Genomic DNA, 27,684 nt, shown 5'->3' on the forward strand with positions numbered 1-27,684 from the left:
TTAGTTTAAAATCTTAATGACTTTTATTCACTGATGCTCTAATAACAGGAGTCCATGATGCGCCTCATGCTCATGAACCTCATGCCGCTCCAGCCCATGTCCCTGAAGCTCCTGTACTCGCCAGGTCTCATGTACATCATCCTGCCTCTGTATTGGGGCTGCTCGTACATCAGCCAGTGGCCGTCCATCACGTTGCAGGACTGGCAGTCGGACATGCGGTAGCGGTCCATCATGTTGTCGCAGTCGTCCATCATCTCGTGCATCTGACCACCGAAGTTCTCTCTCTCGTAGATCCTCATCCTGAACTGTCCTCTGTGCTGTGAGGTGAAAAGTGGATGGAAATGAGTTAAAATATGTGTGTACATTCATACAAATACACAAGTTATGACTGTACATACAAAATACCACCACATGGGACTGCACTGAGAACAGAAAATGCTTGAGAAACTTAACAAATATTATTTAATTTGATACCACTCACATAAAGTAGGCAAGTTGTCTTTGTATAACTTGCTTTCCTTTAATCAAAGGGTTGAAAGTGCAACTGCACAATAAATGATCTTTTAAATGCCCAAATCTATCAGCATGAACAAAACAAACAAACAAACAAAAAAAATCTTTTAAATATAAATAAGTGTAATAACAAAACTAAAATTTTCTGACCTCTCATGGGCCCACATGTAATTCACTTCACGGCCCACCACTGGGTCACGACCCACATTTTGGGAATCATTGTATTTACAAATGTTTATTATTATTTTTACTTCAATCACCAAATTTTCAAAGTAAATTTTCTGAACTTGGGCCGCTGTAACTTCCAAATTGCCTCTCTGGGGATCAATAAAAGATCTTTATCTTTAAATAATTATCAAATACATCAATATTTTTGTTTTCATCTCTCAAGTTAAGAGTTATTAATGAGTTAATGAGTTGTTACCATGGGGATCATGCGGCAGGACCTGATGCAGTCACTCATGCCCATACGCTGGTAGTCGGAATACTCGCCGCGCCTCACAAAGTACTGGTTTCCCATGTAGTTGGTGCGGTCGTAGACCATGAAGCAGCCGCTCTCCACCCTGCAGGAGTGACACCTGCTCAGGTAGGAGGACATGTCAGCGCAGTCGTTGCTGGTCTCATAGGAACGACCCTGGAAGTTCCTGTCCTCGTAGAAGATGATCTGTGAGGGAAGAGAATAAAACATTAAGTCATTTTTTTCAGAGTCAGAATGTGTCAGAAAAGTGAGAAGCAGAAGCCGTGCACACCTTGCCCATGGTCATGGCTACTGTTGCGACTGTCTCGGCTCAAAAACAACTGCACGCTTTCCTCCGCGTCCCGCCGCAGCTTTTATACCTGACCTCGCTTTCCAAAAAAACACATCACCTCATTGTTAAAAGTCCTGACAGAGCAACATGAAAGCAGAGGCCCCTCGCCCTCCGCTCCGCTTCAAAGTGACTACCTTCAAACACGTGGTGATGTGCGGGGGTTGCAGGTTGTCAGAAGAGGCCCCGCTCACTTTCTATTGTCCTGTTACTGCTGAATAACACGACAACAGCGAGGTTTCCACAAACATACCTGTCTGTTATTCTCTAAAACCGCCTGTTGAATATCTTACTTCTAATCTATCCCCCCAAAAATAAAGTAATATACACACATATACATATACATATATATATATATATATGTCTCCAATCCAATTTATTTATATTGCACAATAGTGATTAAATAAATAAACAGGTGTTAAAAAACAAATGAATGAACACATAAAAGACATAAAAATGTGTGTAGACGCGATATCTCACCCAGAAAATGCAGAAAAACAGACTCACACTGTAATGTATTTATATATATATATATATATATATATAAATATATATATATATATGATATAGAGACAAACACAAATTAAAATACAAGTGCTAAAATTTCCGGATCTGATTTAGTTTAAAACAGCGCAAATAATAATCAAAGCAATAAATAATTTACTTCCAAATAAAATAAAGACATTGTTTATATATAATTTAAGAGGGAGACTAAATTTAAAAATGCAGTATGGCAGAACAACTTTATGGAACACTCTAACAGATAAATTAAAGCAGAGTGAAACCATAAATCAGTTTAAAACTGTATACAAAATACAAATTTTAAGGATAAAGAACAGCGGTTTAATCCAGGACAGTGATATATGGCCAGACATATTCTTGTGTTGTACTGAGAACATTGTATAAAATACTGTAAATATGTAAATATTTGGTGATGGGATACAGTAAAGTCTATAAATTGTGTTATATAATTATATAACAGTTATAATAGTTGCGTGTAATGGTAGGTATATTTAAGTTTATACTTCTGCCTACTCCTTTTCAGTCTATCTATCTATCTATCTATCTATTTGAAATAAAGCCATTGGCTTTATTTTTTTAGTTTTCAAATCTGGAAGAATCAGTCAAACAAACTTTATTTATACATCTCTTTCCATACAAGGCAATGCAGCTCACAGGATTAAAAACATAATCAAAGAAAGGAAAAAACATCGCCCCACCCCCACCCTCAACAACCGTTTCAGCCGACAAATGTCAATGGAGAATTGAAGAAGGGCTGGAAGTGAGGAAGTTAGGAAATGATAACTAATGGGTGATGATCAAAACGGGAGGTAAAAGAAGGTAAAGATAAATAAATTATCTTTAAATATAATATATATATACATACATACACACACATATATATATATATATGTAAATAAATAAATGAGGTTCTATGAGTGAACTAGAACGTGATAAAATAACAGGTGCAATAAAATAGAAAATTCTGTTGAAGGACAGGGTAGAGGAAGGGTAGAGTATTATAATTTTTTCAGGTCCTAAAATGAAATAAAAGAGAACAAATACCTAAATCTGAGGATAAAAAGGTGGGTCTTTGTAATACCTTTTCTATTTGAAAGTATTTTTAATTTAACTATCAATTTCATGTCTTTCTTGAACCTCGTTTTAAAAGATGTTGAAATTTCTTTTGCATCCTTTAAGAATTTATTTAAATATCTTGTTTCATTTTATCTTTATTTTTTAACTATATTTTTAGGCCTACCAAAGAAGATAGATTATTTTTATTTATTTCATTTATATATTTAAGATTTTTGCTTTTAGTTTCTCCAGACTTCTACCCTTTGGTTTCTTTTTATTCCCTTTTACCTCCACTTTAACACATTTAATCTTCTTAAACTTTTATTTCTTTTAGCTTTGTATTGATTTTATACAAGTCTATCATTGTGTTGTTTTAAAATGTGTCTAAATGTGTCTAAAATGTGATTTAAGTACAGTGTCTGTACTTAAATCTGTTCCACAAAAACACTGCCTTACAGTTCCAAGAATTACACACACACATCAATTCTTTTAGTTGCTAATTTCTAAAATTTTCACTTGAGAATTTCTGTTCCTCAATTTGCATAGATAAAAGTATGTTATTTATTACACTTAATGTGTATTTTTCAACATGTTGTGTGTTATACAATCAACATTTCATGAATATACCACACACCAAAAAACAAACAAAAAAACAAAATAATTTTCAAATATAAATTATAATATTATTATGTTAATTCATATAAATAAAGCGGTAGGATGCGGTTGGATGGATAAATAGCCAAAAAAGCTAGAATGTATATAAAGTATCATATACTCTCTACACTTTACATACATGACAATTCTGGATAAATACTACTTATTTATTCTTGGTCATGTCTTGGCAGTAAATCTACTTTTGGTTTAGAAATAAACTATATTAAACTGGTGTCATTACAATCAATACATTTTGTCTGCAGCTGTTACACAATTATTTTATTTATCTAATGTGATGTTTTATGTGAAAAAAATAAAACTACACATTCATTCTTGTTTCTCCTTATATCATTTTTTTTTTAAAAATGTATAAATGTCATTAAAAAGGGATTTTTTGAAAAATGACAGCATTTAAACTTTTTCCACTTTGGCACTAAACAAAACTGAGCAGCAACAACCAGTGTTTTCCATTAGGTATTTAAATGTTTTCAATTTATATAATATACAAACTATTAATGACAACATTGGATATGATAGAGCTACATCTGGTCCCAGATTATGCCATAATCCCTGAAACTCCTGCGTTAATGAATGCATTTATAACCATGGAATTGTTGATGTTTACTAATGTGTAAACAACAAACAAACATTGATTTAAATTTAAATGGATTTTTGTTATTGTAATTTTTCTCAATGAGATTGATATTGTACAAAATCCCTCTTTGTCTCACTGCTTATCTCATTCGTAACATCAGCAAAAAAGGCCACAACATTGTGTTTGTTTGTTTCATCTTTCATTTTTTTTATTTCAATTAGAAAATATCTAGCACATGTCAGTGATGCGCCTCATGCTCATGAACCTCATGCCGCTCCAGCCCATCTCCCTGAAGCTCCTGTACTCTCCAGGCCTCATGTACATCATCCTGCCTCTGTAGTGGGGCTGCTCGTACATCAGCCAGTGGCCGTCCATCACGTTGCTGGACTGGCAGTCGGACATGCGGTAGCGGTCCATGATGTTCTCGCAGTCGTCCATCATCTCGTGCATCTGACCACCGAAGTTCTCCCTCTCGTAGATCCTCATCCTGAACTGTCCTCTGTGCTGTGAGAATTAAAAAAACACACAAAAATGATTCATTTAAGGGAACATTTTTGAAGAAATGAATAATAAATATAATTAGTGTGTTCTAAACCTACCATGGGGATCATACGGCAGGACCTGATGCCGCCGCTCATTCCCATCATGTTCATGTAGTCGGAGTACTCGCCCCTCCTCATGAAGTACTGGTTGCCCATGTAGTTGGGGCGGTCGTAGACCATGAAGCAGCCGCTCTCCACCCTGCAGGAGTGACACCTGCTCAGGTAGGAGGACATGTCGGCGCAGTCGCTCATGCACTCATAGGAGCGACCCTGGAAGTTCCTGTCCTCGTAAAAGATGATCTGGGAAAACCAGAAAAGAGGAAAGCCATCACTTTAGATATCTCAAAAAGCGTAAATATATAACATCATCGTTGATAGTTGTAAAATAAATACCTTGCCCATGCTCATGTCTGTGGTGGTCATAGTTGTAGATGAGCTGCTGCTGTTGCTACTGCTGCACTGCTGTCTTCCTCCTGTCCGAGCCCGGCTTTTATACCGGACCGGCATCAGTCGTCAGCGGGCCCCCATTGTTGAAAACCCTGAGCCAGCACCATGGTATAGAGAGCAGCACAGGCCCATGTGTGCTGTTGAATCACGTGACTGGGACCTCAAAGACTTTAGAACTATTGAACTGTTTTTAAACAATACAGGAACACAAAGCATCTCTAACGCTATTATAGTATAGTCTGTTTCACTGTATGAATGTGCCAGAGTCAGTTCAGTCATTCTGAAATAAATAATAGTAATTCTATGTGTTCTGTAAATCAAGCTTTTATTGTTATGTAAACATAATTACATAAGATGGGGTTATATGTCAGTAGATCACCAATTAAGAAAAAAATGTCTATATATATGTGTACAATCTAAAATGTATTATATCTATATGTATGTATACATATATACATTGTTATGTAAACATATATACATATATATATATACACACATGTAAAATGTATACTTTTATAATATAAAAGTTATGAAAATAATTTCATGGCCCCTTCTCTCCTTTAAGTTATGTTATTTGTTTTTCTGTTCATTCATTGGTTCCTGTTTTATTTTGGTACTCATGTCTTGTTTCATTTCAGATCCACTTCCTGTCAAGTTTCCCTCCTTTGTGATTACTGGCCCCGCCCTAATGTGTTGCACCTGTGTCTCATTGTCATAGAGTATTTTGTCTCGTCTTCCCCTCCTTCGGTGCCAGATTGTTTTTGCCCTTGTGTGAGATTTTCCAGCGTTATTTTCTTGATTCCCTACTGACTGTGCTTTGACCGTGATTGTTTTTTGACTTCTCTTTTACCTGCCGATTTGGATACTGTTACCTGTTTTGGACTGATCTCTGTGTACTGACGCCTGCCCGAATAAAGACCCAGAACTGTTGCTCTGTCTGGATTCTGCTTTGAGAGTTCACCATTGGTTGAGCCTGATAAATAAGTCAAAAATGAGAGTTGAAATCTTTGGAAAAACATTATTTTAGATAATCTTATTTATGATTATCCAAGTGCAAATATCCTCTTGTGTAGGTGTATTAGTTTGTTTATATTGCATCTTATTGTATCTAATATCAATAAAGTTGGGTCTATTTATTTATTGTTCTATACCAGTGATTCCCAAACTGTGGTACTTGTACCGCTTGGGGTACGTGAAGTGATTAAGGGGGTTTTCGAAGACAAAAAAAATGAATAGACAGTCAAATTCAAACAGACAATTTATTTTCAAGTTGAGAGTAGTAGGGGTATAAGGAGTCTGAAAAGTTTGGGAATCACTACTCTATACCTAAATCCCCCTAATTGAGAGACTAACAATGTAAATAAATTAAGGATTATATATATATATATATATATATATATATATATATCTTATCTGTAAGATCGGCATTGGCCTTTAAATGTTCTGTGAAGTGAAAATGCTCAAAAATTAATACTATATAAAATTTGCAGTATGTCAAATTAATGCCAACATCCCGATAAGTATGGAAACACTATTTGCACTGTATTGCTAGATCTATCCTATATCACAGACATATATTATAGGGTTAGTAGCTTTGGTTAGGATAGCAAAGCAGTTGTGTGAACAGCCAATCATGAACATGACCACAACCAAATAATGTAAATTCACAACAATGTGAACTTTAAAGTTCTAGACTTGCATATATTTTTTAAATGAAAAAAAGTTGGACAAAATACAATAAGAGTCGTATATGTCTTTAACCTGTTGCATTTACAACGAATGTCAATTAAGCTAACACTAGCTAGCGTAGTGTAAGTGGTTACTGTTAGGTTGCTAGCTGGCTACGTAGCTAACCAGTGTGTTTGCTTAATTTAATGTGACTCAGTGTTTACGACATGTTGCTACTTGTCTTTTATCTTTTTTTTAACAACATAATTAATAATTTCATTTAAAATCTCATTTAATTCATTCCATTTGCAGATGAGCCAGTGATCTTCACCTACACAACAACCAAGGTTTTCATCGGATTCTGAAGACCTTTCTGTTGGAACTAGAAATTCCACAAATCATTAAAGAAATTATAGCAATACTTTTATTTGCTATATTTATACTTTACACTTTATATTTATTAAGTAATTTGAAAAAAAACCTACTGCAGTATAACGTGTTATTTGTTTCCATGAGCCTTATTATGTATTTTTGTTCAAATTTACTCAAGTTTGTTTACTTTCTTGTCTGTTTTTATGTACGTGGATAATATATACCAAACTTATAAAGTCAAAATAATAGATAATAGTCACCCTTTGTTTGTACAAATAAAAGTGTCATCACCATAAAAATTTTGAAATTCATGAATCATTATTTATTCATGTAAATCAGTGCACAGTTGGTAAGTGCAGTCACTTTTTGATTTAGCAGCATTCCATGTATCCAGTAGACATTTGATGATCTTTTAGTAGCAGGAGTCCATGATGCGCCTCATGCTCATGAACCTCATGCCGCTCCAGCCCATCTCCCTGAAGCTCCTGTACTCTCCAGGCCTCATGTACATCATCCTGCCTTTGTAGTGGGGCTGCTCGTACATCAGCCAGTGGCCGTCCATCACGTGGCAGGACATGCAGTCGGACATGCGGTAGCGGTCCATGATGTTCTCACAGTCGTCCATCATCTCGTGCATCTGACCGCCAAAGTTCTCCCTCTCGTAGATCCTCATCCTGTAGTTTCCTCTGTACTGTAAAGTCAAACAAAAACAGTTTAACTCCTAAATCGAGCAACGTTAGACTTTACAGTGAACCTTGAAAACACAATCCGGTGCTTTACCATGGGGATCATACGGCAGGACCTGATGCAGTCCCTCATTCCAAACATGCTCATGTAGTCGGAGTACTCGCCCCTCCTCATGAAGTACTGGTTGCCCATGTAGTTGGTGCGGTCGTAGACCATGAAGCAGCCGCTGTCCACCCTGCAGGAGTGACACCTGCTCAGGTAGGAGGACATGTCGGAGCAGTCATTCATGCACTCATAGGAGCGACCCTGGAAGTTCCTCTCCTCGTAGAAGATGATCTGTAGAAGATTAAATTGGAGTGATGAGTACAGATGAATCAGTATTTGATTCACCTGAATTTACATTGAGTAGAAAGCTTACCTTCCCCCTCATGCCCATGTCGGTGTTGCTCATGTTGGCTGTGGTTGAGTGGTTGCTCTTGCTCTTGTACTGCCTTCCTACCTGGTTTAACCCTTTCCTTTTATACCCAAACAAACGTAAAGACTAGGCTCCGCCCTCTTCAGAGAAACCCTGACTCATCAATTCACCATTGAAGCCTATAGAATGCAAAGGTTGCATCTAGTTTTGCTTGGGCACTGGACTGACTGTTGTAACACTGACCCATGTGACTTTCACGTGTATATATGCTAAGTCATATTTTCTGTTTATGGTTAGTTAAAAATTCTCACAATTTTTTTTTTTAATACACAAATGTACTATAGATTAAAGTTACTGTAAAGAGACATGATACAAACACAAAACAGAATTGAAAGAAGTTAATATAAACAGAAAAAAATAACAGTTTGTTACAATCAATGACATAAAAACAGAGTTAAGATTTTCACTGGTAAATACTGTATAATAAAAAAACAACAGCTAAATAAATACATAAATGAAACTATTAAAATATGAGATTTGGTTAAAAATAGTTAACAATAAAGACCAAGTATGTATTATCATAAAGCTGATAACTGATTTTACCTTTTTCTGTTCATGATCCTTATATTTATCTGTGTGTTTATTTTAGGTCTTTTCAGTAGTTCTTTTGTGAATAGTTGAACAATGGTTGAAAAATTAGAACCTGTTCAATTTGTCAGTTATTTGACAATAATTACACCAATATGAGCCTTTACATATGTCAGTATTTGTGCTTCTATGTGCAGATTTTGTGGATTAAACTTTTGGTTGTTGAAAATTTCAAAATGATCTGTTATCATTGCATTATTTAATGTTTTATACATTTTTTATGTTCATAAACCTTTTTAAATAATAGTAAGAATATATGTACATTATTACATATGGTTGTTGTCTTAATTTAAGTTATATAGATTTGCATGTTTATATATAATTTATGGTTAAGCTGTAAAATACATTTTATCAGTTGACATATCTCATCAGAATTTCTTTAACCTGTAAATAATAGTATAATACATAGAAAATTCAACCAAATATGTTTTTACAGTGCAATATTTTAACTGCAAGTAGACTTATCACAAATTTGTCACACAAGGGTCCAAAAACGAAATAAATAAGGTTGTAATATTTTGGGTGGAGCTGATGGTGTCGGTGCAGAAAGAGTTCACCCAAGGTCAACAAAAGCTTTTGGTCTCAAACTCTGAACAATGGGAACAAAGTGTTGGCGATGAGCAGCTTTGACGTGACAATGTTGCTGTGGTGAAAGGTGAAGAGGTCATGAAAACCATCGGGCTCCGCAGCTTTCCACATACAATCACTCGCAAAGAACTGAAGCCTTGCTAACTTTACCATATTATCATTTTTAGGACTAAATCTGTGGTGACAATTACTTAAAAAACAAAGATTTTATATAAAAGATGGGGATGCTATAGTCTCCTGATTTGGACACTGAAATGTAACATGTGTCCTTATGTATATGTAATAGAGGTAGTAATGTAGGCTCCAGAAAAATACAGTACTATATATATTTACATGTATCTAGAATTGTCTGGGCACGTAACATATGAAAACACATTATTATATTGCATATTGTACATTTGACTGTTCATATTCTGTGTGTTTCATGTGTTGAGTATCATTTTAACTGAACTGAACTGAACGTGGTGAGTTGTCTTGGCCAAATCTCCCTCATAAGAAAGATTTCTGTCTCAAGGGACATCCTGGTTAAATAAAAGGTAAAATATTAAATAATTATACAGTAATAGTAGCAATAGCAACAGTTTCATATTGACAAGAAATATTACAGTAAAACCATCTAATTTCTAAAGAAATATCTGTTGACAGTTGAAATTGTGTTTGGGACATACGGGAGGATGAATTTCAACTTAATGACATGGCAATTATCAAATATTTCTGTGTGGAGGTATTACACTGAGTAGTCCCAAGTAATTCTCAATTTCTAGTTATTTCATGAACATTTATTTGGAAATTATAATTAGAAGAGAAAAAAACAATCAGAAACCTGGCATTACTGTAATATTTCCAATGTTAATTACCAATTAATGCTAGCAAATGTGTTGTGTCGTCCAAAGTACTTCAAGTCATTAAATGAACATTTCTTTTTTAATGATTAAAAAGATGGTATTACTGTGATATTTTCTCCTCATTCTCACACAATTACCATTGTTTTTACCAAGTAATGCTAGAAAATGTGTGACACCATAATGGTACCACCCTACTACAAGAATATATGAAAAATAAATCTATAAAGAGCTACAACAAATCACTGGAAGCCTCCTTTTTAACCAATACAAAATGATTCAACAGGGATAAATATTTTGTCAAGAAAAGACTTTTATTGATTTAGTAAATTAAGACAAATTTTTCTCAACAGTTTTTACATGTCCATGATGCGCCTCATGCTCATGAACCTCATGCCGCTCCAGCCCATGTCCTTGAAGCTCCTGTACTCTCCAGGCCTCATGTACATCATCCTGCCTCTGTAGTTTGGCTGCTCGTACATCAGCCAGTGGCCGTCCATCACGTGGCAGGACATGCAGTTGGACATGCGGTAGCGGTCCATGATGTTGTCGCAGTCGTCCATCATCTCGTGCATCTGACCGCCGAAGTTCTCCCTCTCGTAGATCCTCATCCTGAACTGTCCTCTGTGCTGTGAGGAGAAAACATTTGGGAGTTTACTTTGACGAAGACTTGGATCTGGATCTGTGTAGAACTTTACCTCCGTATAGCTATTATTACATAAACATGACAAAATTCATCCCCATCTAAACTTAAAATTGGGGGAGTCCAATTTTAAGTTCAGATGTGTATATCTCTCAATTTAAATTTGCCACCAAATCCATAATCTGGATCAGATCCAAATTAAACATAGTCTGATGGTAGAATGTCTAACTCTCCATAGACATACCAAATTCTGTTCAAATCAGATAAATTTAATTAATAATTTTTGTGACATCATCAATGGGTAGATTCTTACCAAAATGTAAAGGGTACATTTTTGGGTGTTCACAAAAAATTGATCTGTCAACAGGAAGTTGCTACAGATGGACAAACTTACAGATATGATCTGGTGCTTTACCCTTTCGACACATCAGTCTAACTAACTGCATTTCCATTTGTTGCAATAAATTGTTTCATTACATTATGAGGTACCGACCAAAAAGAGGTACTGAAGAACATGACAACACTGATATTGAACCACAAGAGCTGTTCGTGTCAAGGTTCTTACCATGGGGATCATACGGCAGGACCTGATGCAGTCCCTCATTCCAAACATGCTCATGTAGTCGGCGTACTCGCCCCTCCTCATGAAGTACTGGTTTCCCATGTAGTTGGTGCGGTCGTAGACCATGAAGCAGCCGCTCTCCACCCTGCAGGAGTGACACCTGCTCAGGTAGGAGGACATGTCAGCGCAGTCGCTCATGCACTCATAGGAACGACCCTGGAAGTTCCTGTCCTCGTAGAAGGTGATCTGGATGAAAGAGAGAGAGTGTAAATGCACAGGAAGGAGTTTGAAAGTGTAATGGTGAGGTGTGAGCGTGAGTGATTACCCTGCCCATGGTCATAGTGGTGGTGTTGGTTTTTCACACAACGGTTGCTGCTGCCAAACTGATGCTTCTCCTGTTTTAACTGTGACTTTTATACCTGAGCAAACCCAAAGAATCAGTGGCTCCCATTGTCCAAACCTGTGACTCAGCAACATGGTATAGAGGTCTATAGAATGCTGAGGGCATATGTACATGTAATAGAAGGATGTAGGCTTCAGAAAAGTACTGTATTCTGTATGAGTCATAGAAAACTTTTTCATGGAGAAATTTTGTGTACAATGCCATTTTGGGTCAATTCCACTGATATGTATATATATATATATATATATATACATACTTATCTAGAATTTTCTGTGCACTATTCATTCATTCATTTATTGTCTACTGCTTTGTCCTCCACATGAGGGTCGCAGGTGCCAATCCCAGCTGACATAGGGCAAAAGGCGGGGTACACTCTGGACAGTTTGCCAGTCCATCATCAGTCCAACATTGCAGCTATTTAAATTAACTAGTTCTGTTCCACCATGCTTTGTATGTTTCTTGTGATTAATATAATTTTGAACTGAACTTAAAGTCTCAAAATGTCTTGGCTAAAATGTAATAATAATATTTTTTATCTCACAGGACATCCTGGTTAATTAAATGTAAAATATCAAATGATAAAAGAACAACACAACATGGCAATAACACGAGCTAAAGTATTCAACACAGTAGACTGAAACAGGTAAAGTCCAAAGCTTACAACAAAGGGAAAAAAAGGGAAAACACTAGAGAAAATGGATTGGTAATTTGCACAAAAACAAACAAAACAATCAGTGAGAGAGTCACCGGTGTGTGGTGAATTTATAGTGAGCTCAGAGAAAACGAGACACAGGTGTGACAGATACAACACAGGTGAAGATAATCAACACACCAGTATCACCAGGAACAAGACACAGACACAGCTACAAAAATACAGACATACACAAGTCAATAGAATAAGTAAGTGAAGTTTATTTATATAGCACTTTTCACAGAAAGAATTCCCAAAGTGCTTCACAGTAAAAACAGTAAAATGTAAGGTGCATAATACACAACAAATACAACATTCACAGCTACAAGCACAAACATAAAAAGATAAAAACCATATTGTAATGAAACCTATGATACCCAGAATAAAACAGTCTGAAATAAGAGAGGAATAAATGCAAGACAATATACTTTTAAATTAAACAACAACAAATGAACAAACTCAATTCATTCAAACAAAACCGAACATATTAAACTAAGGACATTTGTGTTTGGTTGATTTTTCTTTGTTGGAACAATGCTTCTTAGCAATAAATGTTATATTGTTGGAATGTCTGTTTCAAGTTCAATCACTAAAGTAATTAACTTGTCTTCATATAATAATATGAATATAATAATTTTGTTTGAATTAACTAATTTAATTTAGAATTTTTGAATTTAAGTCATTATTTTAAGTTGGTCAACTGTTTTCCTTTTTTCTTTTACAGTGTTTTAGTTGGGTTTTTCTTATGTATTTTTGTGTCATTGATATTTGATATGGTGTTGTGACACGTCGGCAAATTTGTTAGTTGTGTTTTGTTTTGGGATTCACATTTTTGTCTGTCATTTCCTGTTTTATTTTGGTGAGGTTTTAGGTATTCCTGTTGGCCTGCACTTTGTCTACCTTGTCCTTGTCTTGTCTGATTACCTTGAGTGTTTGCACCTGGTGTCACTCCCTGACTGTCAGCACCTGGTCCCTTTTACCTTTCCACTTCTTAAGTCACCCACTTCCCTTTGTCCTTTGTCAGTGCGTTATTTTGTCTCCATGTTCCTCGTTACATTGCTCCTGCTAAGAATCACGAGCCACGTAGATCTTGTTTTGGTTTTCTAGTTATGGGTTTTGCTTTGTCGTTTTCTCTTGCCTTTGGCATTCTTTTATTTTCATGTTTTGAACAGTGCTTATGTTCTTGCCTTCGGCATTATTTTTTGTTTGTGTTTTTTGAGAGAGCAATAAAGCCTCATTTTGAGTTTACATATCTGACTCCGTCTCGTGCATTTTGAATCCAAGTTCTGTGGTACTAATCCTGACAGGTGTTTTTTTATACAATATTACACTTCATCAAATCACACAAAGAGGGCCCTCAAAAGTTTGTGTGTTTTATCTTTCATCATTTATTTCAATTAGAGCATATCTAACACATGGATGTATGATGCACATGGACACTGCTGTTTAATCAGCTTTAATTAAAAGTTCATAGGCAACGTTTTTACAGTCTCTGGTTTTTGGTGTCAAAACAACCCCATGTTTGGTCAAGTTTGGTCAAGCCAACAATATTTCAGGAACCATTGGCATCAAACAATGGCATAGCTTTCTGGTTTCCTCATGAAGCCAAAAAGGAAATAATAATATATTGAATAGCCACCAGGCTTCCATCCAAATAAGTCCTTTTGAATGGAAGTCTATATGGAAATTAGATTATAATTCTCTCTTTATTTATAACATCAGCAAATATTTTTTCAGGAGTTAGTGGTCTCGCTCGCTAGTTGCAGCTGTTCTTCAATAGAACATGATGTCAGCTTAGTAAATTATGTTCACATTTAGAGAAAAATAGACTTAAATATATATAAACTACATCCAATAGAAGTCTGCGAACTTCTGGTAGCAAAAAACTATAAAATTATACTTTAAATAATTAAAATAGACAGTAGGGGTTGTTCCAATATTGGGAGGATAATACAGTAATAGAACGGCAATAGTTTTAGATTAAGAAGAAGTAATGTCATCTTATTTCTTAAGTAATATCTTAGTATTAACAATGGAAACTGTGGGAAATTACTACTATAAATATAAAAAATCCCTGGAAGCCTCATTTTATTCAACACGAAATGATTCAACAGGGGTAAATATTTTGTCAAAAAATGACTTTTATTAATTTTGTTTATCCAGACACATTTTTCTCAACAGTTTTTACATGTCCATGATGCGCCTCATGCTCATGAACCTCATGCCGCTCCAGCCCATGTCCTTGAAGCTCCTGTACTCTCCAGGCCTCATGTACATCATCCTGCCTCTGTAGTTTGGCTGCTCGTACATCAGCCAGTGGCCGTCCATCACGTGGCAGGACATGCAGTTGGACATGCGGTAGCGATCCATCATGTTGTCGCAGTCGTCCATCATCTCGTGCATCTGACCGCCGAAGTTCTCCCTCTCGTAGATCCTCATCCTGAACTGTCCTCTGTGCTGTGAGGTGAAAACAATAGGGAGTTTACTTTGATGAAGGCTTTCTGGATCTGTGTAGAATGTTACCTGCTATTACCATCTTACATAAACATTACAAAATTCACCCCGATCTGAAGTTAAAATTGGGTAAGTCCAATTTTAATTTCAGATGTGTATAGCTCTGATTTTGAATCGAATTTGCTGCCACATCCATAATCTGGATCAGATACAAATTAAACATAGTCTGATGGTAGAATGTCTAATTACCCATAGACATACCAAATTCCGTTCAAATCCGGTGAGTTTTGCCCATTAAGAAATGGGGGACTTATTACTTATTTTAATAGGTAGATTCCTACCAAAATGTAAAGGGTATATTCTTGGGTGATCACCTACCCATGACAAAAAATAGGTCTTTTACAAGAAGTTGCAACAGAAGGAAAAACTTACAGCTATGATCTGGTGCTTTACCCTTCTAACTGCTTTTCTATTTGTTGCAATAAATAAGTTTAACTAGGAGGTACCAACCAAAAAGAGGTAACGAAGAACATGAAAACACTAGTTGGAAGTACTGGAAGTAAATTTTCTCAGGAAATGCATGTTCTACTGTACCAAAGTTTTTCCTTTAATATTGAACCACAAGAGCTGTTTGTGTCAAGCTTCTTACCATGGGGATCATACGGCAGGACCTGATGCAGTCCCTCATTCCAAACATGCTCATGTAGTCGGCGTACTCGCCCCTCCTCATGAAGTACTGGTTGCCCATGTAGTTGGTGCGGTCGTAGACCATGAAGCAGCCGCTCTCCACCCTGCAGGAGTGACACCTGCTCAGGTAGGAGGACATGTCACCGCAGTCGCTCATGCACTCATAGGAACGACCCTGAAAGTTCCTTTCCTCGTAGAAGGTGATCTGGATGAAAGAGAAAAAGTGTAAAGGAGTTTAAAATTGTGATGGTGAGGTGTGAATGTGAGTGATTGGCCGGTCTCTCTCCTCCTTTTCTTCTCTAAGACCATTGAAAGGGTGGTGTTCAAGCAGGTCACTGAATTCCTCTCCCGAAATGACCTCCTTGGTCCAAAACGCAGTGGCGTGCCTGGTCTTCAATCCGCCTAAAGGGGCACATGTCAACCCTCTGTTCATTGAGCTCCACTGACTACCCTTAGCCACCAGCATCAAATTCAAATAACTACTGCTAGCCTACAAAGTGTTTCACCTGCTTAAAGGCTTATGTTACCCCTTGACTACTCTGTTCATCAAAGGATTATCATCTGGTGGTGCCAACACCACCCACAACACAATCCAGACTCTTTTCATGTGTCATTCCACGCTGGTGGAATGATCTACCAAGCACTACCAGAACAGGGGCATCCCTGTCTATCTTCAAGAAGCTCATGAAAACTGAACTCTTCCAAGAGCATCTTCTGTCTTAGAACTTATCCTACCCCCTCCCCTGCACTTGGATCCATCTCAACACTCTCACCCACTGTCAGTCCACTGTTCCTATCTGGTGGAGTTCTTTCCAAGACTACTTCTATGTAGCTTATTCCTCTTTTGTAAGTCGCCTCAGATAACCGCATCTGCTAAATGCTTAAATGTAAATGTAAATGATTACCCTGCCCATGGTCATGGTGGTGGTGTTGGTTTTTCACAGAACGGTTGCTGCTCCCAAACTGATGCTTCCCCTTTTTTAACCGTGTCTTTTATACCTGAGCAAACCCAAAGAATCAGTGGCTCCCATTGTTCAAACCTGCGACTCAGCAACATGGTATAGAGGCCTATAGAATACTGAGGGCATATGTACATGTAATAGAGGGATGTAGGCTTCAGAAAAGTACTGTATTCTGTATGAGTCAGTAAAAATGATATTGAATTTATATAGTAACCTTTATCTGTATATTTTGTGTACAATGCCACAATGCCCTTTTGGGAAAATTCCACTCATATGAATATATATATATAAATATATATATATATATATGTATACATACATACATACATATATGTATATATACATACATATATGTCTATACATATATATTTACATATGTATATGTAAATATATATGTATATGTGTGTGTACACATACATACGTATATATATATATATAGACACATATGTGTGTGTATATGTACTATCTAGAAATTTCTGAGCACTTAATTAATTCATTGTCTACTACTGTGTCCTCCACATGAGGGTCACAGGTGCCAATCCCAGCTGACATTGGGCAAAAGGCGGGGTACACCCTGGACAGGTTGCCAGTCCATCACAGGACCTTGAGCACTTTAGGGAATGAAAAAAACTGTATTATATTCTGTATGTTTCATGTGCTTATGAACTGAACTTAAAGTAGGGATATGTCTTGGCCAAAATATAGATTTTTATCTCGAGACATCCTGGTTAATTGAAGGTAAAATATCAAATAGATTAAATTCAATTCAATTTTATTTGTATAGTGCCAAATCATAACATACATTATCTCAAGGCACTGTACATAGACAACATCAAGCAAGCACTAGGCATCAGTGGAGAGAAAAAACTCCCTCTTAACAGGAAGAAATCTCTGACAGAACCAGGCTCAGAAATGTGCGGTCATCTGCCTCGACCGGTTGGGGTGAAAGGAAAGTGGGGGACAGCGGAGAGTGGGGGAGAGAAAGGGGGGAGAGAAAGGACAAGAGGGAGATGAGGTAGAGACAGAAGAGAGAGATAGACCAGGAGCAGATACACAACAACTGTATCAAGTTACAACAGATAAAAGAACAACATAACATGGCACTAACACGAGCTAAAGTATTCAACACAGTGGACTGAAACAGGTTAACTCCAAAACTTACAACAAAGGGAAAAAAAGGGAAAACACTAGAGAAAATGGATTGGTAATTTGCACAAAAACAGACAAATCAATCAGAGAGAGTCACAGGTGTGTGGTGAATTTGTAGTGAGCTCAGAGAAAATGAGAGACAGGTGTGACAGATACAACACAGGTGAAGATAATCAACACACCAGTATCACCAGGAACAAGACACAGACACAGCTACAAAAATACAGAATTAGTCAATAGAATATGTACGTAAATAAGTGAAGTTTATTTATAAAGCACTTTTCACTGAAATCATTTTCAAAGTACCTAACATTAAATATAACACTCACAGCTACAAGCACAAACATAAAAAGATAAAACCAAATTGTAATAAAACCCATGATACGCAGAATAAAACAGTCTGAAATAAGAAAGGAATAAATTCAAGACAAAACACTAAGGACATTTGTGTTTGGTTGATTATTGCTTTGTTGTAACAATGCTTTTTGGCAATAATTGTTATACAGCTGGAAAGCCTGTTTCAAGTTCAATCACTAAAGTTAGTAACTTGTCTTCATATAAATTGCATAATGTTATTTGAATTAACTTATTTCATTTAGAATTTATGAATTGAAGTCATTATTTTTAGTTGGTCAAATGTTCCAGTTGCGTTTTTCTTATGTAGAATGTATTTTTGTGTTAGTGATATTTCATATGGTGTTTTTGATAGAACTTTTTTATATTTGAATCCCTGTTTTTACTCACTGCTTATTAAATATGCACTTCATCAAATCACAGAATATGGGCCACAAAAGTTTGTGTGTTTTATGTTTCATCATTTATTTCAATTAGACAATATCTCACACATGGATGTTTGATGCACATGGGCTCTGCTGTTTAATCAGCTTTAATTAAAAGATCATAGGCAACATTTTCACTGCTTCTGTTTTTTGGTTGGTGTCAAAACAACCCCCATGTTTGATCAAGTTCTCCTTTAAACCCAACAATATTCCAGGAACCATTGGCATCAAAAAATAACATAGCTTTCTGGTTTCCTCCTGAAGCCAACAAGGAAATTATAATATATTGAATAGCCACAAGGGGGCGACTTGAAAGTCCATTTGAAAGTCTATGTGGAAATTAGCTTATAATTCTCTCTTGATTTATAACATCAGTAAATATTTTTAGGAGTTAGTGGTCTCACTCACTAGTTGCAGGTGTTCTTCAATAGAACAGGATGTTATTTTAGTAAATTATGTTCACATTTAGAGAAAAATAGAAAATTAACTATGTATAATAGAAGTCTGCAATCTTCTGGTAGTACTTCAAATAATACAAAAAATAGACTGTAGGGGTTGTTCCAACATTGGGAGGATAATACAGTAACAGAATGGCGATAGTTTAAGATTAAGAAGAAAAATGATGGTAATGTCATCTTATTTCTTAAGTAATATCTTAGTATTAACAATGGAAATTGTGTTTGGGAGATTACCACTAAAGATGTATAAGGAATCTATGAAGCTTAATTTTATTCAATATGAAATGATTCAACAGGGGTAAATATTTTGTCAAAAAATTACTTTTTATTAATTTCCAGACACATTTTTCTCAACAGTTTTTACATGTCCATGATGCGCTTCATGCTCATGAACCTCATGCCGCTCCAGCCCATGTCCCTGAAGCTCCTGTACTCGCCAGGCCTCATGTACATCATCCTGCCTCTGTAGTTTGGCTGCTCGTACATCAGCCAGTGGCCGTCCATCACGTGGCAGGACATGCAGTTGGACATGCGGTAGCGGTCCATCATGTTGTCGCAGTCGTCCATCATCTCATGCATCTGACCACCGAAGTTCTCCCTCTCGTAGATCCTCATCCTGAACTGTCCCCTGTGCTGTGAGAGGAGACAATTGATCTGTCAACAGGAAGTTGCTACAGATGGACAAACTTACAGCTATGATCTGGTGCTTTACCCTTTCGACCCATCAGTCACTAACTGCATTTCCATTTGTCGCAATAAATTGTTTAATTGTGTGTTCCTGGCCAAATTGGAGGTACCGACCAAAAAGAGGATAGTCAGAACAGGGTTGGAAGTTCTCAGAATTTCCACCTGCTTTTCCCAGGAAATGCATGTTCTATTGTATCAAAGTTTTTCCTTTAATATTGAACCACAAGAGCTGTTCGTGTCAAGGTTCTTACCATGGGGATCATACGGCAGGACCTGATGCAGTCCCTCATTCCAAACATGCTCATGTAGTCGGCGTACTCGCCCCTCCTCATGAAGTACTGGTTGCCCATGTAGTTGGTGCGGTCGTAGACCATGAAGCAGCCGCTCTCCACCCTGCAGGAGTGACACCTGCTCAGGTAGGAGGACATGTCGCCGCAGTCGCTCATGCACTCATAGGAACGACCCTGGAAGTTCCTGTCCTCGTAGAAGGTGATCTGGATGAAAGAGAGAGAGTGTAAATGCACAGGAAGGAGTTTGAAAGTGTGATGGTGAGGTGTGAGTGTGAGTGATTACCCTGCCCATGGTCATAGTGGTGGTGTTGGTTTTTCACACAACGGTTGCTGCTGCCAAACTGATGCTTCTCCTGTTTTAACTGTGACTTTTATACCTGAGCAAACCCAAAGAATCAGTGGCTCCCATTGTCCAAACCTGTGACTCAGCAACATGGTATAGAGGTCTATAGAATGCTGAGGGCATATGTACATGTAATAGAAGGATGTAGGCTTCAGAAAAGTACTGTGTTTTGCATGAGTCAGTAAAAATGATTTTGAATATATATATGAAACTTTGCCTGTATATTTGTGTAAAATGCCACAATGTCATTTTGGGTAAATTCCACTTATGTATACTTATCTAGAATTTTCTGAGCACTTCATCGACTACTGTTTTGTCTTCCACACGAGGGTCGCAGGTGCCAATCCCAGCCGACATAGGGCAAAAGGCAGGGTACACCCTGGACAGGTTGTCAATCCATCACAAGGCCTTGAGCGCTTTAGGGTAAGCCATTTATATTAACTAGTTATGTTCTAACCTGACTGTTTATATTCTGTATGTTTCATGTGTTTATGAACTGCACTTAAAGTGGCGAGATGTCATGGCCAAAATATTGTTTTTTATCTCAATGGACGTCCTGGTTAAATAAAGGTAAAATATCAAATAGATGAAATAACACAACATGGCAGTAACACAAGCTAAATCATTCAACAAAGTGGACTGGAAAGGTAAAGTCCAAAGCCTACAACAAAGGTCAAAAACAACAACAAAGGAAACAAGGGAAAATTGAATGACAATTTGCACAAAAACAGGCAAAACAATCAGAGAGAGAGTCACAGGTGTGACGGATACAACACAGGTGAAGATAATCCACAAACAGTATCACCAGGAACAAGACACTGGCCCTTCTGCTATTGACCCTTGTTTGGGGTCGTTTATTCGATGGGATGATTGAAGTCTGAAGGAAAAAGACATATTGGCAGTTAAAAGGTAAAAAAAAAAAGTTTCATATTTTTCATCATTTCAAGCGAGAAGAGAAACAACATTATCCATTATTCCAAAAGTGATGAAAATGTGTCTTTTAAAGAAAAGCTTCAGCTGGTAAATGAATTAAGTTCAATCACAAAAGTATGTACATCGTGTAAATAGGTTTTACAGATTTAATTTAAGTTTGTTAATTGTTTTTTCTCACTGCTTCAATAAAATGCACTCTATCGATTCCCATCGAACGTTCCGAAGGTTCTCCCTAGGTTGTCCTGTGGTTGATATGGAAAGTTTTCCAAAAGTTCCTCTAATGTTAGTTTTTGGTTGCATATTTGGTTCCCAGAACATTCCCCTAACGTTACTTTGTCACAACACTTATACAACCTTTATAGAACTTTCTCTAAAGGTTCCCAGAACGTTCCCCTAATGCAAATGTGTCCCAATCTTCATACATTAACATGACAGCAATCGTTATATATAAATAATATTATTTCAAACTGTGTAGACTTAGTAGACATACTTGAAGTCTTATATAAATGAATAGCCAAACTTGATAGATTTAAAAGTTTTATTTTCAATGAATCAAATATACAAAAGTCAAATTAGAAAACAAACTCTAAATAAAAACAAATGTATACAAAATAAAATCAAGCTTTTATATACAGTGCTTAACAAATGTATTAGATCACCACCCAATGTGACATTTATGCCACAGCCACCTTAAATTAACAGCAGTGGTAATTATGAAAATACTTTTTTATGTTTCTGTAATGGTTAATACACCTTCATATAACAGCTGTTTAACCACAACCATATTTTTAACACTAAAACATAGTTATTGTTATCCATGATTTTTCTAATACGCTGTTTTACAAAACAGAAAACATAGTAAATCACACTATTATTTTTCAATGAAGATCTTAAATTATACTTATTTACTTGCGTTCCTGAAGAGAAAAATGAGCGTTAGTGCCTCACAACCGTTTGCCACTTGGCACCAACTTTATTCCAGGAAGTGACTGTTGAGACTTTTTCAAACCATTCTCGTAGTTTTTGTTTGACTGAACCTCCATGAAGTTCATGCAACGATGTCACGACATAACAGAACTTTTTACTGACGTACGAGATACGTTTGTAGATACATCATTGATATGATAATGATATTGATTGTTGTCTATGTATAGTGCCTTGAGATAATGTATGTATACAAATAACGTTTTATTGAATTGAATATAATAGTATATAACCATGTGGTTATGACAGTTTGTAGGGCCACACCTAACATTAATGTACAGCAACAAGATCCAATTAATCTTTTACATCAAACTTAAAAAAAAAATCTGCTTTATACAAGATATTTAGCAAAACAAATTATTATAAAACTATGAAATAGTAATGAACAACACAACAAGCTGCAAACACACAAATCTAAAAATAGATAGTGGGGGTGCTGTCCCAAGATTAGGAAGGTAATACAGGAATAGAATGGTAATAGTTTTATAAAAGTATTAAGAAATATGGTCATATCATCTGATTTCTAGTCATATCTAAGTGTTAACAATGATGATGAATTACAACTTCATTTCATGGCAATTATCAAATATTTTCATGTAAAGGTAGTACACTGACAGAAGTATTTCTCATTTTCAAGTCATTACAATTACAATTACCATTGTTTTTATCAATTCATGCGAGAAGATTTGTGACAAACAATATGGTGTTAACATAATCTTACCGCCCTGCTACAAAAATATAAGAAATCACTGGAAGCCTCCTTTCAATTCAAATGATTCAACAGGGAGATTTTTTTTTTTGTCAAAAAGGACTTTTATTAATTTAGTTTATCCAAACACATTGTTCAGTTTTTACATGTCCATGATGCGCCTCATGCTCATGAACCTCATGCCACTCCAGCCCATGTCCTTGAAGCTCCTGTACTCTCCAGGCCTCATGTACATCATCCTGCCTCTGTAGTTTGGCTGCTCGTACATCAGCCAGTGGCCGTCCATCACGTGGCAGGACATGCAGTTGGACATGCGGTAACGGTCCATGATGTTGTCGCAGTCATCCATCATCTCGTGCATCTGACCGCCGAAGTTCTCCCTCTCGTAGATCCTCATCCTGAACTGTCCCCTGTGCTGTGAGGAGAAAACATTTGGGAGTTTACTTTGACGAAGACTTGGATCTGGATCTGTGTAGAACTTTACCTCCGTATAGCTATTATTACATAAAAATGACAAAATTCATCCCCATCTGAACTTAAAATTGGGGGAGTCCAATTTTAAGTTCAGATGTGTATATCTCTCAATTTAAATTTGCCACCAAATCCATAATCTGGATCAGATCCAAATTAAACATAGTCTGATGGTAGAATGTCTAACTCTCCATAGACATACCAAATTCTGTTCAAATCAGATAAGTTTAATTAATAATGTTTGTGACATCATCAATGGGTAGATTCTTACCAAAATGTAAAGGGTACATTCTTGGGTGTTCACAAAAAATTGATCTGTCAACAGGAAGTTGCTACAGATGGACAAACTTACAGATATGATCTGGTGCTTTACCCTTTCGACACATCAGTCTAACTAACTGCATTTCCATTTGTTGCAATAAATTGTTTCATTACATTATGAGGTACCGACCAAAAAGAGGTACTGAAGAACATGACAACACTGATATTGAACCACAAGAGCTGTTCGTGTCAAGGTTCTTACCATGGGGATCATACGGCAGGACCTGATGCAGTCCCTCATTCCAAACATGCTCATGTAGTCGGCGTACTCGCCCCTCCTCATGAAGTACTGGTTTCCCATGTAGTTGGTGCGGTCGTAGACCATGAAGCAGCCGCTCTCCACCCTGCAGGAGTGACACCTGCTCAGGTAGGAGGACATGTCAGCGCAGTCGCTCATGCACTCATAGGAACGACCCTGGAAGTTCCTGTCCTCGTAGAAGGTGATCTGGATGAAAGAGAGAGAGTGTAAATGCACAGGAAGGAGTTTAAAAGTGTGATGGTGAGGTGTGAGCGTGAGTGATTACCCTGCCCATGGTCATGGTGGTGGTGTTGGTTTTTCACACAACGGTTGCTGCTGCCAAACTGATGCTTCTCCGGTTTTTAACCGTGACTTTTATACCTGAGCAAACCCAAAGAATCAGTGGCTCCCATTGTCCAAACCTGTGACTCAGCAACATGGTATAGAGGTCTATAGAATGTTCAGGGGCCATTGTCACGTTTCCATGTGACCAGACCCCACAGAGGATTTTAGAATGGACTTTTCCATAGGGAAGTAAAATACAATCAGCTTTTTGTTGTTAAAAAACACTACAATACAGACTAACAAACAGTCACTGTTGTTGTGTTTCTGTTGCAGACATATTCAGCATTTAGAATTTGTTGAAAACACGTCTGTTTCCATTTCTATTTGTGAAACATTTGTCATAGTTATTAATAGTTAATAGTATATTCTATCAGTAGAGCTCTGATTTATTTGTGGTCAGGTAACAGGATTGACAGAAACTGTTTTCTTGCCCCACACATATATTTATTTATAATTTTTGGGAATTTTCACTTGAAATTTGAATTAAATTTAAAAAAAAGGTTATTTGTTAGTTTAGCCACAAAAGGATCAGTGTCTCATTATAACTTGATGTGTATCACACTATCATGCAAGCTGTTCTCAAAGCTCACATGTGTCACACTGTGATACTATAATGAACACGATTCATGTTATAACATGACATGTATCACTGAGACTGTCCTCCAAAGAAACAAATGATGATCCGTCCGTGGGTTTTTAAAAGAGACGCTGCCAGTAGTTCAGTTAGAGGACAAGTTGGTATCACATTTTCACCATAAACTTTTCAACAGTCCACACAGTGCAAGACACGGGCAAAACTTCAAGTGTGTGGATCATCCACTGATTGCATAGTCCCGCCCACCTGCAGTCCCACTAATTATGTGATACTGATCTATTATTAGTCTTTTATTTTATGAGTATGCTCAGTGTAAATCATTTTCACTTAAATGGATTACACATAAAAAAAGGATTTTATCACGTAATAAAATGATTATGAGTCATCAGAGATTAACGACACCCTGACGTCACTGATAACAATGGTTCAGCTCGTTTATTCACAATTGAACTTGACATTTATTGCCCACACACTGCCATCCACCCATGGAAGCAAGAGTGAACTGCAGCTATGTGTTGGAAACGCTGAACTTTTCTCAGCAATCCTCAGCAATTCCCGCAGTGTGAAGATACATTAAGAAAGTGAAAAGGTTGTTGAAGGCCTGCTAACTCTCTCTCTCTCTTTCTAATACACTTATACACTTATACACTAATACTGATGGATATTTCTAGTTTTACAGTCTGTTATTGTTGCCTTGTTGTCTCCTCATCATGTGATAATTCTCTGCTGTTGCTCATTTTCAATATCTGCCTGTTGCTGATGTGCAGAAATAACCAAATAAGTACAGTATTTATAAAAATAAAACAGACATTAGGTCAGTCATGTGTTTGTGTTTCTTTTTTATATGCTAAAGGTTGCTGTTGTACATATTTTATATATAATCACCTTTAAGAGTCAATTTCAGCATGACATTGTAAAAAACATTGAACGTTAGAGGCCATGAATAAACAGTGTTTAGCAGTAATGCGTTACCAAGCAATATTTAACTATATTATCACCAAGTAATGTGTAGTACAATTTACACATAAAGTACGATTAATAAAACTCCATTACAACATGCTCACTGACTCAAACTACAAATAAATTAAAAAGAAATACACTGAACTCGGAAATTAATACTTCACTACAACTGGAAAACACCATTAGCAGTGGGTAATATTACCTTACTGTAGTGCATTTGAATACTAAAAAAACAAACACTTACACTGAGGTACTGCTGTACTACATCCCAAGAGTATTTTTAGCTTCACATCAGAAGGAATATACAGTGAAGGCTCATGTTTTGCTCTGCTATATTTGCACTTCTGCATTTTAATGACTAACTTTCCATTTCTATTGAGCTTCAAAGGAACTTCTTGTACATCACTTTCTGATTGTATTTAAAACGCTATTTAAATCTAGTGATATAAGCCATGTAAGTTACTATTGATATTCAGTAAAACATCAGGTAGGGCAGCATTAATTAATAAATGAATTGATTATTAATAGATTACTAAATAGTCAACCGTTTTGTGAGTGACTTTGCAGCGTCTTAAATGTGATTATTTTCTGCTTTCTTTGCTCAATATAACAAATACATTTTTAGAAGTGAATACATTTGGTTACTGAACCAAAAAAAGACATTTAAGAACTTGGTAACCCAATCAACATTTTGTGACATTAAATGCGCCAACAAAGAATGTAAATTAACTGTATTATGTTTATTAGTAATATGTAATAAGTAACTTTCCCAATACTGCTGTGATTGTGACCATATAGTCTCCATTAATAAAATACCCATGACACCAGGTTTAAAAGTAGAAACTTCTATGATTTATTGACATCAAAATGTACAATTAGCACATGTCAGTGATGCGCCTCATGCTCATGAACCTCATGCCGCTCCAGCCCATCTCCCTGAAGCTCCTGTACTCTCCAGGCCTCATGTACATCATCCTGCCTCTGTAGTGGGGCTGCTCGTACATCAGCCAGTGGCCGTCCATCACGTTGCTGGACTGGCAGTCGGACATGCGGTAGCGGTCCATGATGTTCTCGCAGTCGTCCATCATCTCGTGCATCTGACCACCGAAGTTCTCCCTCTCGTAGATCCTCATCCTGAACTGTCCTCTGTGCTGTGAGAATTAAAAAAACACACAAAAATGATTCATTTAAGGGAACATTTTTGAAGAAATGAATAATAAATATAATTAGTGTGTTCTAAACCTACCATGGGGATCATACGGCAGGACCTGATGCCGCCGCTCATTCCCATCATGTTCATGTAGTCGGAGTACTCGCCCCTCCTCATGAAGTACTGGTTGCCCATGTAGTTGGGGCGATCGTAGACCATGAAGCAGCCGCTCTCCACCCTGCAGGAGTGACACCTGCTCAGGTAGGAGGACATGTCGCCGCAGTCGCTCATGCACTCATAGGAGCGACCCTGGAAGTTCCTGTCCTCGTAGAAGGTGATCTGGGCACCAACAAATGAAAAAAAGGTATTAAAGCATTTTAATGATGTTATTACTGAACCTGGAAGATGAACGTAGAATCCGACACTTTCCGACCTTGCCCATGTTGGATGCAGTGGTTTCGCAGATCTCAGAGAGCTGTGAGTGAACTGATGCTCTCCCTGTCTGGACCTGTTTC

General features: G+C 36.9%; 7 protein-coding genes across 11 annotated transcripts; all 7 read right to left on the reverse strand.

The window, feature by feature from the left end:
* LOC122765153 (gamma-crystallin M3-like) lies at positions 1 to 5,210 on the reverse strand. 3 transcript variants are annotated; one of them, XM_044019276.1, is made up of 3 exons: positions 5,082 to 5,210; positions 938 to 1,177; positions 1 to 317 (listed from the first exon to the last, which is right to left on the reverse strand). In XM_044019276.1, the coding sequence occupies exons 1-3, from the start codon at positions 5,193 to 5,195 to the stop codon at positions 39 to 41; spliced, it is 633 nt and encodes a 210-aa protein (XP_043875211.1). In that variant the 5' UTR covers positions 5,196 to 5,210; the 3' UTR covers positions 1 to 38. The 3 variants fall into 3 exon arrangements, with proteins under 3 accessions (XP_043875211.1, XP_043875212.1, XP_043875210.1); XM_044019277.1 differs by lacking the exon at positions 5,082 to 5,210 and adding an exon at positions 1,263 to 1,348; XM_044019275.1 differs by lacking the exons at positions 1 to 317; positions 938 to 1,177 and adding exons at positions 4,332 to 4,650; positions 4,746 to 4,988.
* On the reverse strand, positions 1 to 11,971 carry LOC122765158 (gamma-crystallin M2-like). 2 transcript variants are annotated; one of them, XM_044019282.1, is made up of 4 exons: positions 11,886 to 11,971; positions 11,564 to 11,806; positions 10,718 to 10,984; positions 1 to 50 (listed from the first exon to the last, which is right to left on the reverse strand). In XM_044019282.1, exons 1-4 carry the CDS (start codon positions 11,898 to 11,900, stop codon positions 39 to 41), a joined length of 537 nt encoding a protein of 178 aa, XP_043875217.1. In that variant the 5' UTR covers positions 11,901 to 11,971; the 3' UTR covers positions 1 to 38. The 2 variants fall into 2 exon arrangements, with proteins under 2 accessions (XP_043875217.1, XP_043875218.1); XM_044019283.1 differs by lacking the exon at positions 1 to 50 and adding an exon at positions 7,475 to 7,599.
* On the reverse strand, positions 4,360 to 27,684 carry LOC122765156 (gamma-crystallin M3-like). Of its 2 annotated transcripts, XM_044019279.1 has the most exons (4): positions 27,603 to 27,684; positions 27,266 to 27,508; positions 26,904 to 27,170; positions 4,360 to 4,383 (listed from the first exon to the last, which is right to left on the reverse strand). In XM_044019279.1, the coding sequence occupies exons 1-4, from the start codon at positions 27,609 to 27,611 to the stop codon at positions 4,375 to 4,377; spliced, it is 528 nt and encodes a 175-aa protein (XP_043875214.1). In that variant the 5' UTR covers positions 27,612 to 27,684; the 3' UTR covers positions 4,360 to 4,374. The 2 variants fall into 2 exon arrangements, with proteins under 2 accessions (XP_043875214.1, XP_043875213.1); XM_044019278.1 differs by lacking the exon at positions 4,360 to 4,383 and having other exon boundaries at positions 26,849 to 27,170.
* On the reverse strand, positions 7,475 to 8,366 carry LOC122765157 (gamma-crystallin M3-like). Its single transcript, XM_044019280.1, has 3 exons — positions 8,281 to 8,366; positions 7,956 to 8,198; positions 7,475 to 7,866 (listed from the first exon to the last, which is right to left on the reverse strand). The coding sequence occupies exons 1-3, from the start codon at positions 8,311 to 8,313 to the stop codon at positions 7,588 to 7,590; spliced, it is 555 nt and encodes a 184-aa protein (XP_043875215.1). The 5' UTR covers positions 8,314 to 8,366; the 3' UTR covers positions 7,475 to 7,587.
* On the reverse strand, positions 14,836 to 16,759 carry LOC122765161 (gamma-crystallin M2-like). The gene is made up of 3 exons (XM_044019286.1): positions 16,701 to 16,759; positions 15,758 to 16,000; positions 14,836 to 15,111 (listed from the first exon to the last, which is right to left on the reverse strand). Exons 1-3 carry the CDS (start codon positions 16,713 to 16,715, stop codon positions 14,839 to 14,841), a joined length of 531 nt encoding a protein of 176 aa, XP_043875221.1. The 5' UTR covers positions 16,716 to 16,759; the 3' UTR covers positions 14,836 to 14,838.
* Positions 19,488 to 20,489, reverse strand: LOC122765159 (gamma-crystallin M2-like). Its single transcript, XM_044019284.1, has 3 exons — positions 20,404 to 20,489; positions 20,082 to 20,324; positions 19,488 to 19,776 (listed from the first exon to the last, which is right to left on the reverse strand). Exons 1-3 carry the CDS (start codon positions 20,416 to 20,418, stop codon positions 19,504 to 19,506), a joined length of 531 nt encoding a protein of 176 aa, XP_043875219.1. The 5' UTR covers positions 20,419 to 20,489; the 3' UTR covers positions 19,488 to 19,503.
* On the reverse strand, positions 23,170 to 24,490 carry LOC122765160 (gamma-crystallin M2-like). Its single transcript, XM_044019285.1, has 3 exons — positions 24,406 to 24,490; positions 24,084 to 24,326; positions 23,170 to 23,504 (listed from the first exon to the last, which is right to left on the reverse strand). The coding sequence occupies exons 1-3, from the start codon at positions 24,418 to 24,420 to the stop codon at positions 23,232 to 23,234; spliced, it is 531 nt and encodes a 176-aa protein (XP_043875220.1). The 5' UTR covers positions 24,421 to 24,490; the 3' UTR covers positions 23,170 to 23,231.

This window comes from Solea senegalensis, linkage group LG2, assembly GCF_019176455.1.
Source record: "Solea senegalensis isolate Sse05_10M linkage group LG2, IFAPA_SoseM_1, whole genome shotgun sequence".
Taxonomy (NCBI): domain Eukaryota; kingdom Metazoa; phylum Chordata; class Actinopteri; order Pleuronectiformes; family Soleidae; genus Solea; species Solea senegalensis.

Bases quoted from the DNA above. Each gene is read 5' to 3' on its own strand.
- LOC122765153 (XM_044019276.1), bottom strand. From the start codon at position 5,195: ATGCCGGTCCGGTATAAAAGCCGGGCTCGGACAGGAGGAAGACAGCAG. The intron at 1,178-5,081 runs GTATTTATTTTA...CTTCCCTCACAG, and splicing joins CAGACATGAGCATGGGCAAG to ATCATCTTCTACGAGGACAG. The intron at 318-937 runs GTAACAACTCAT...TTCACCTCACAG, and splicing joins CCTGCCGCATGATCCCCATG to CACAGAGGACAGTTCAGGAT.
- LOC122765160 (XM_044019285.1), bottom strand. The intron at 23,505-24,083 runs GTAAGAACCTTG...TTCTCCTCACAG, and splicing joins CCTGCCGTATGATCCCCATG to CACAGGGGACAGTTCAGGAT.
- LOC122765157 (XM_044019280.1), bottom strand. From the start codon at position 8,313: ATGAGCAACACCGACATGGGCATGAGGGGGAAG. The intron at 8,199-8,280 runs GTAAGCTTTCTA...AATCTTCTACAG, and splicing joins ACATGGGCATGAGGGGGAAG to ATCATCTTCTACGAGGAGAG. The intron at 7,867-7,955 runs GTAAAGCACCGG...TTGACTTTACAG, and splicing joins CCTGCCGTATGATCCCCATG to TACAGAGGAAACTACAGGAT.
- LOC122765158 (XM_044019282.1), bottom strand. The intron at 10,985-11,563 runs GTAAGAACCTTG...TTCTCCTCACAG, and splicing joins CCTGCCGTATGATCCCCATG to CACAGAGGACAGTTCAGGAT.
- LOC122765159 (XM_044019284.1), bottom strand. The intron at 19,777-20,081 runs GTAAGAACCTTG...CTCCTCTCACAG, and splicing joins CCTGCCGTATGATCCCCATG to CACAGGGGACAGTTCAGGAT.
- LOC122765156 (XM_044019279.1), bottom strand. The intron at 27,171-27,265 runs GTAGGTTTAGAA...TAATTCTCACAG, and splicing joins CCTGCCGTATGATCCCCATG to CACAGAGGACAGTTCAGGAT.
- LOC122765161 (XM_044019286.1), bottom strand. The intron at 15,112-15,757 runs GTAAGAAGCTTG...TTCACCTCACAG, and splicing joins CCTGCCGTATGATCCCCATG to CACAGAGGACAGTTCAGGAT.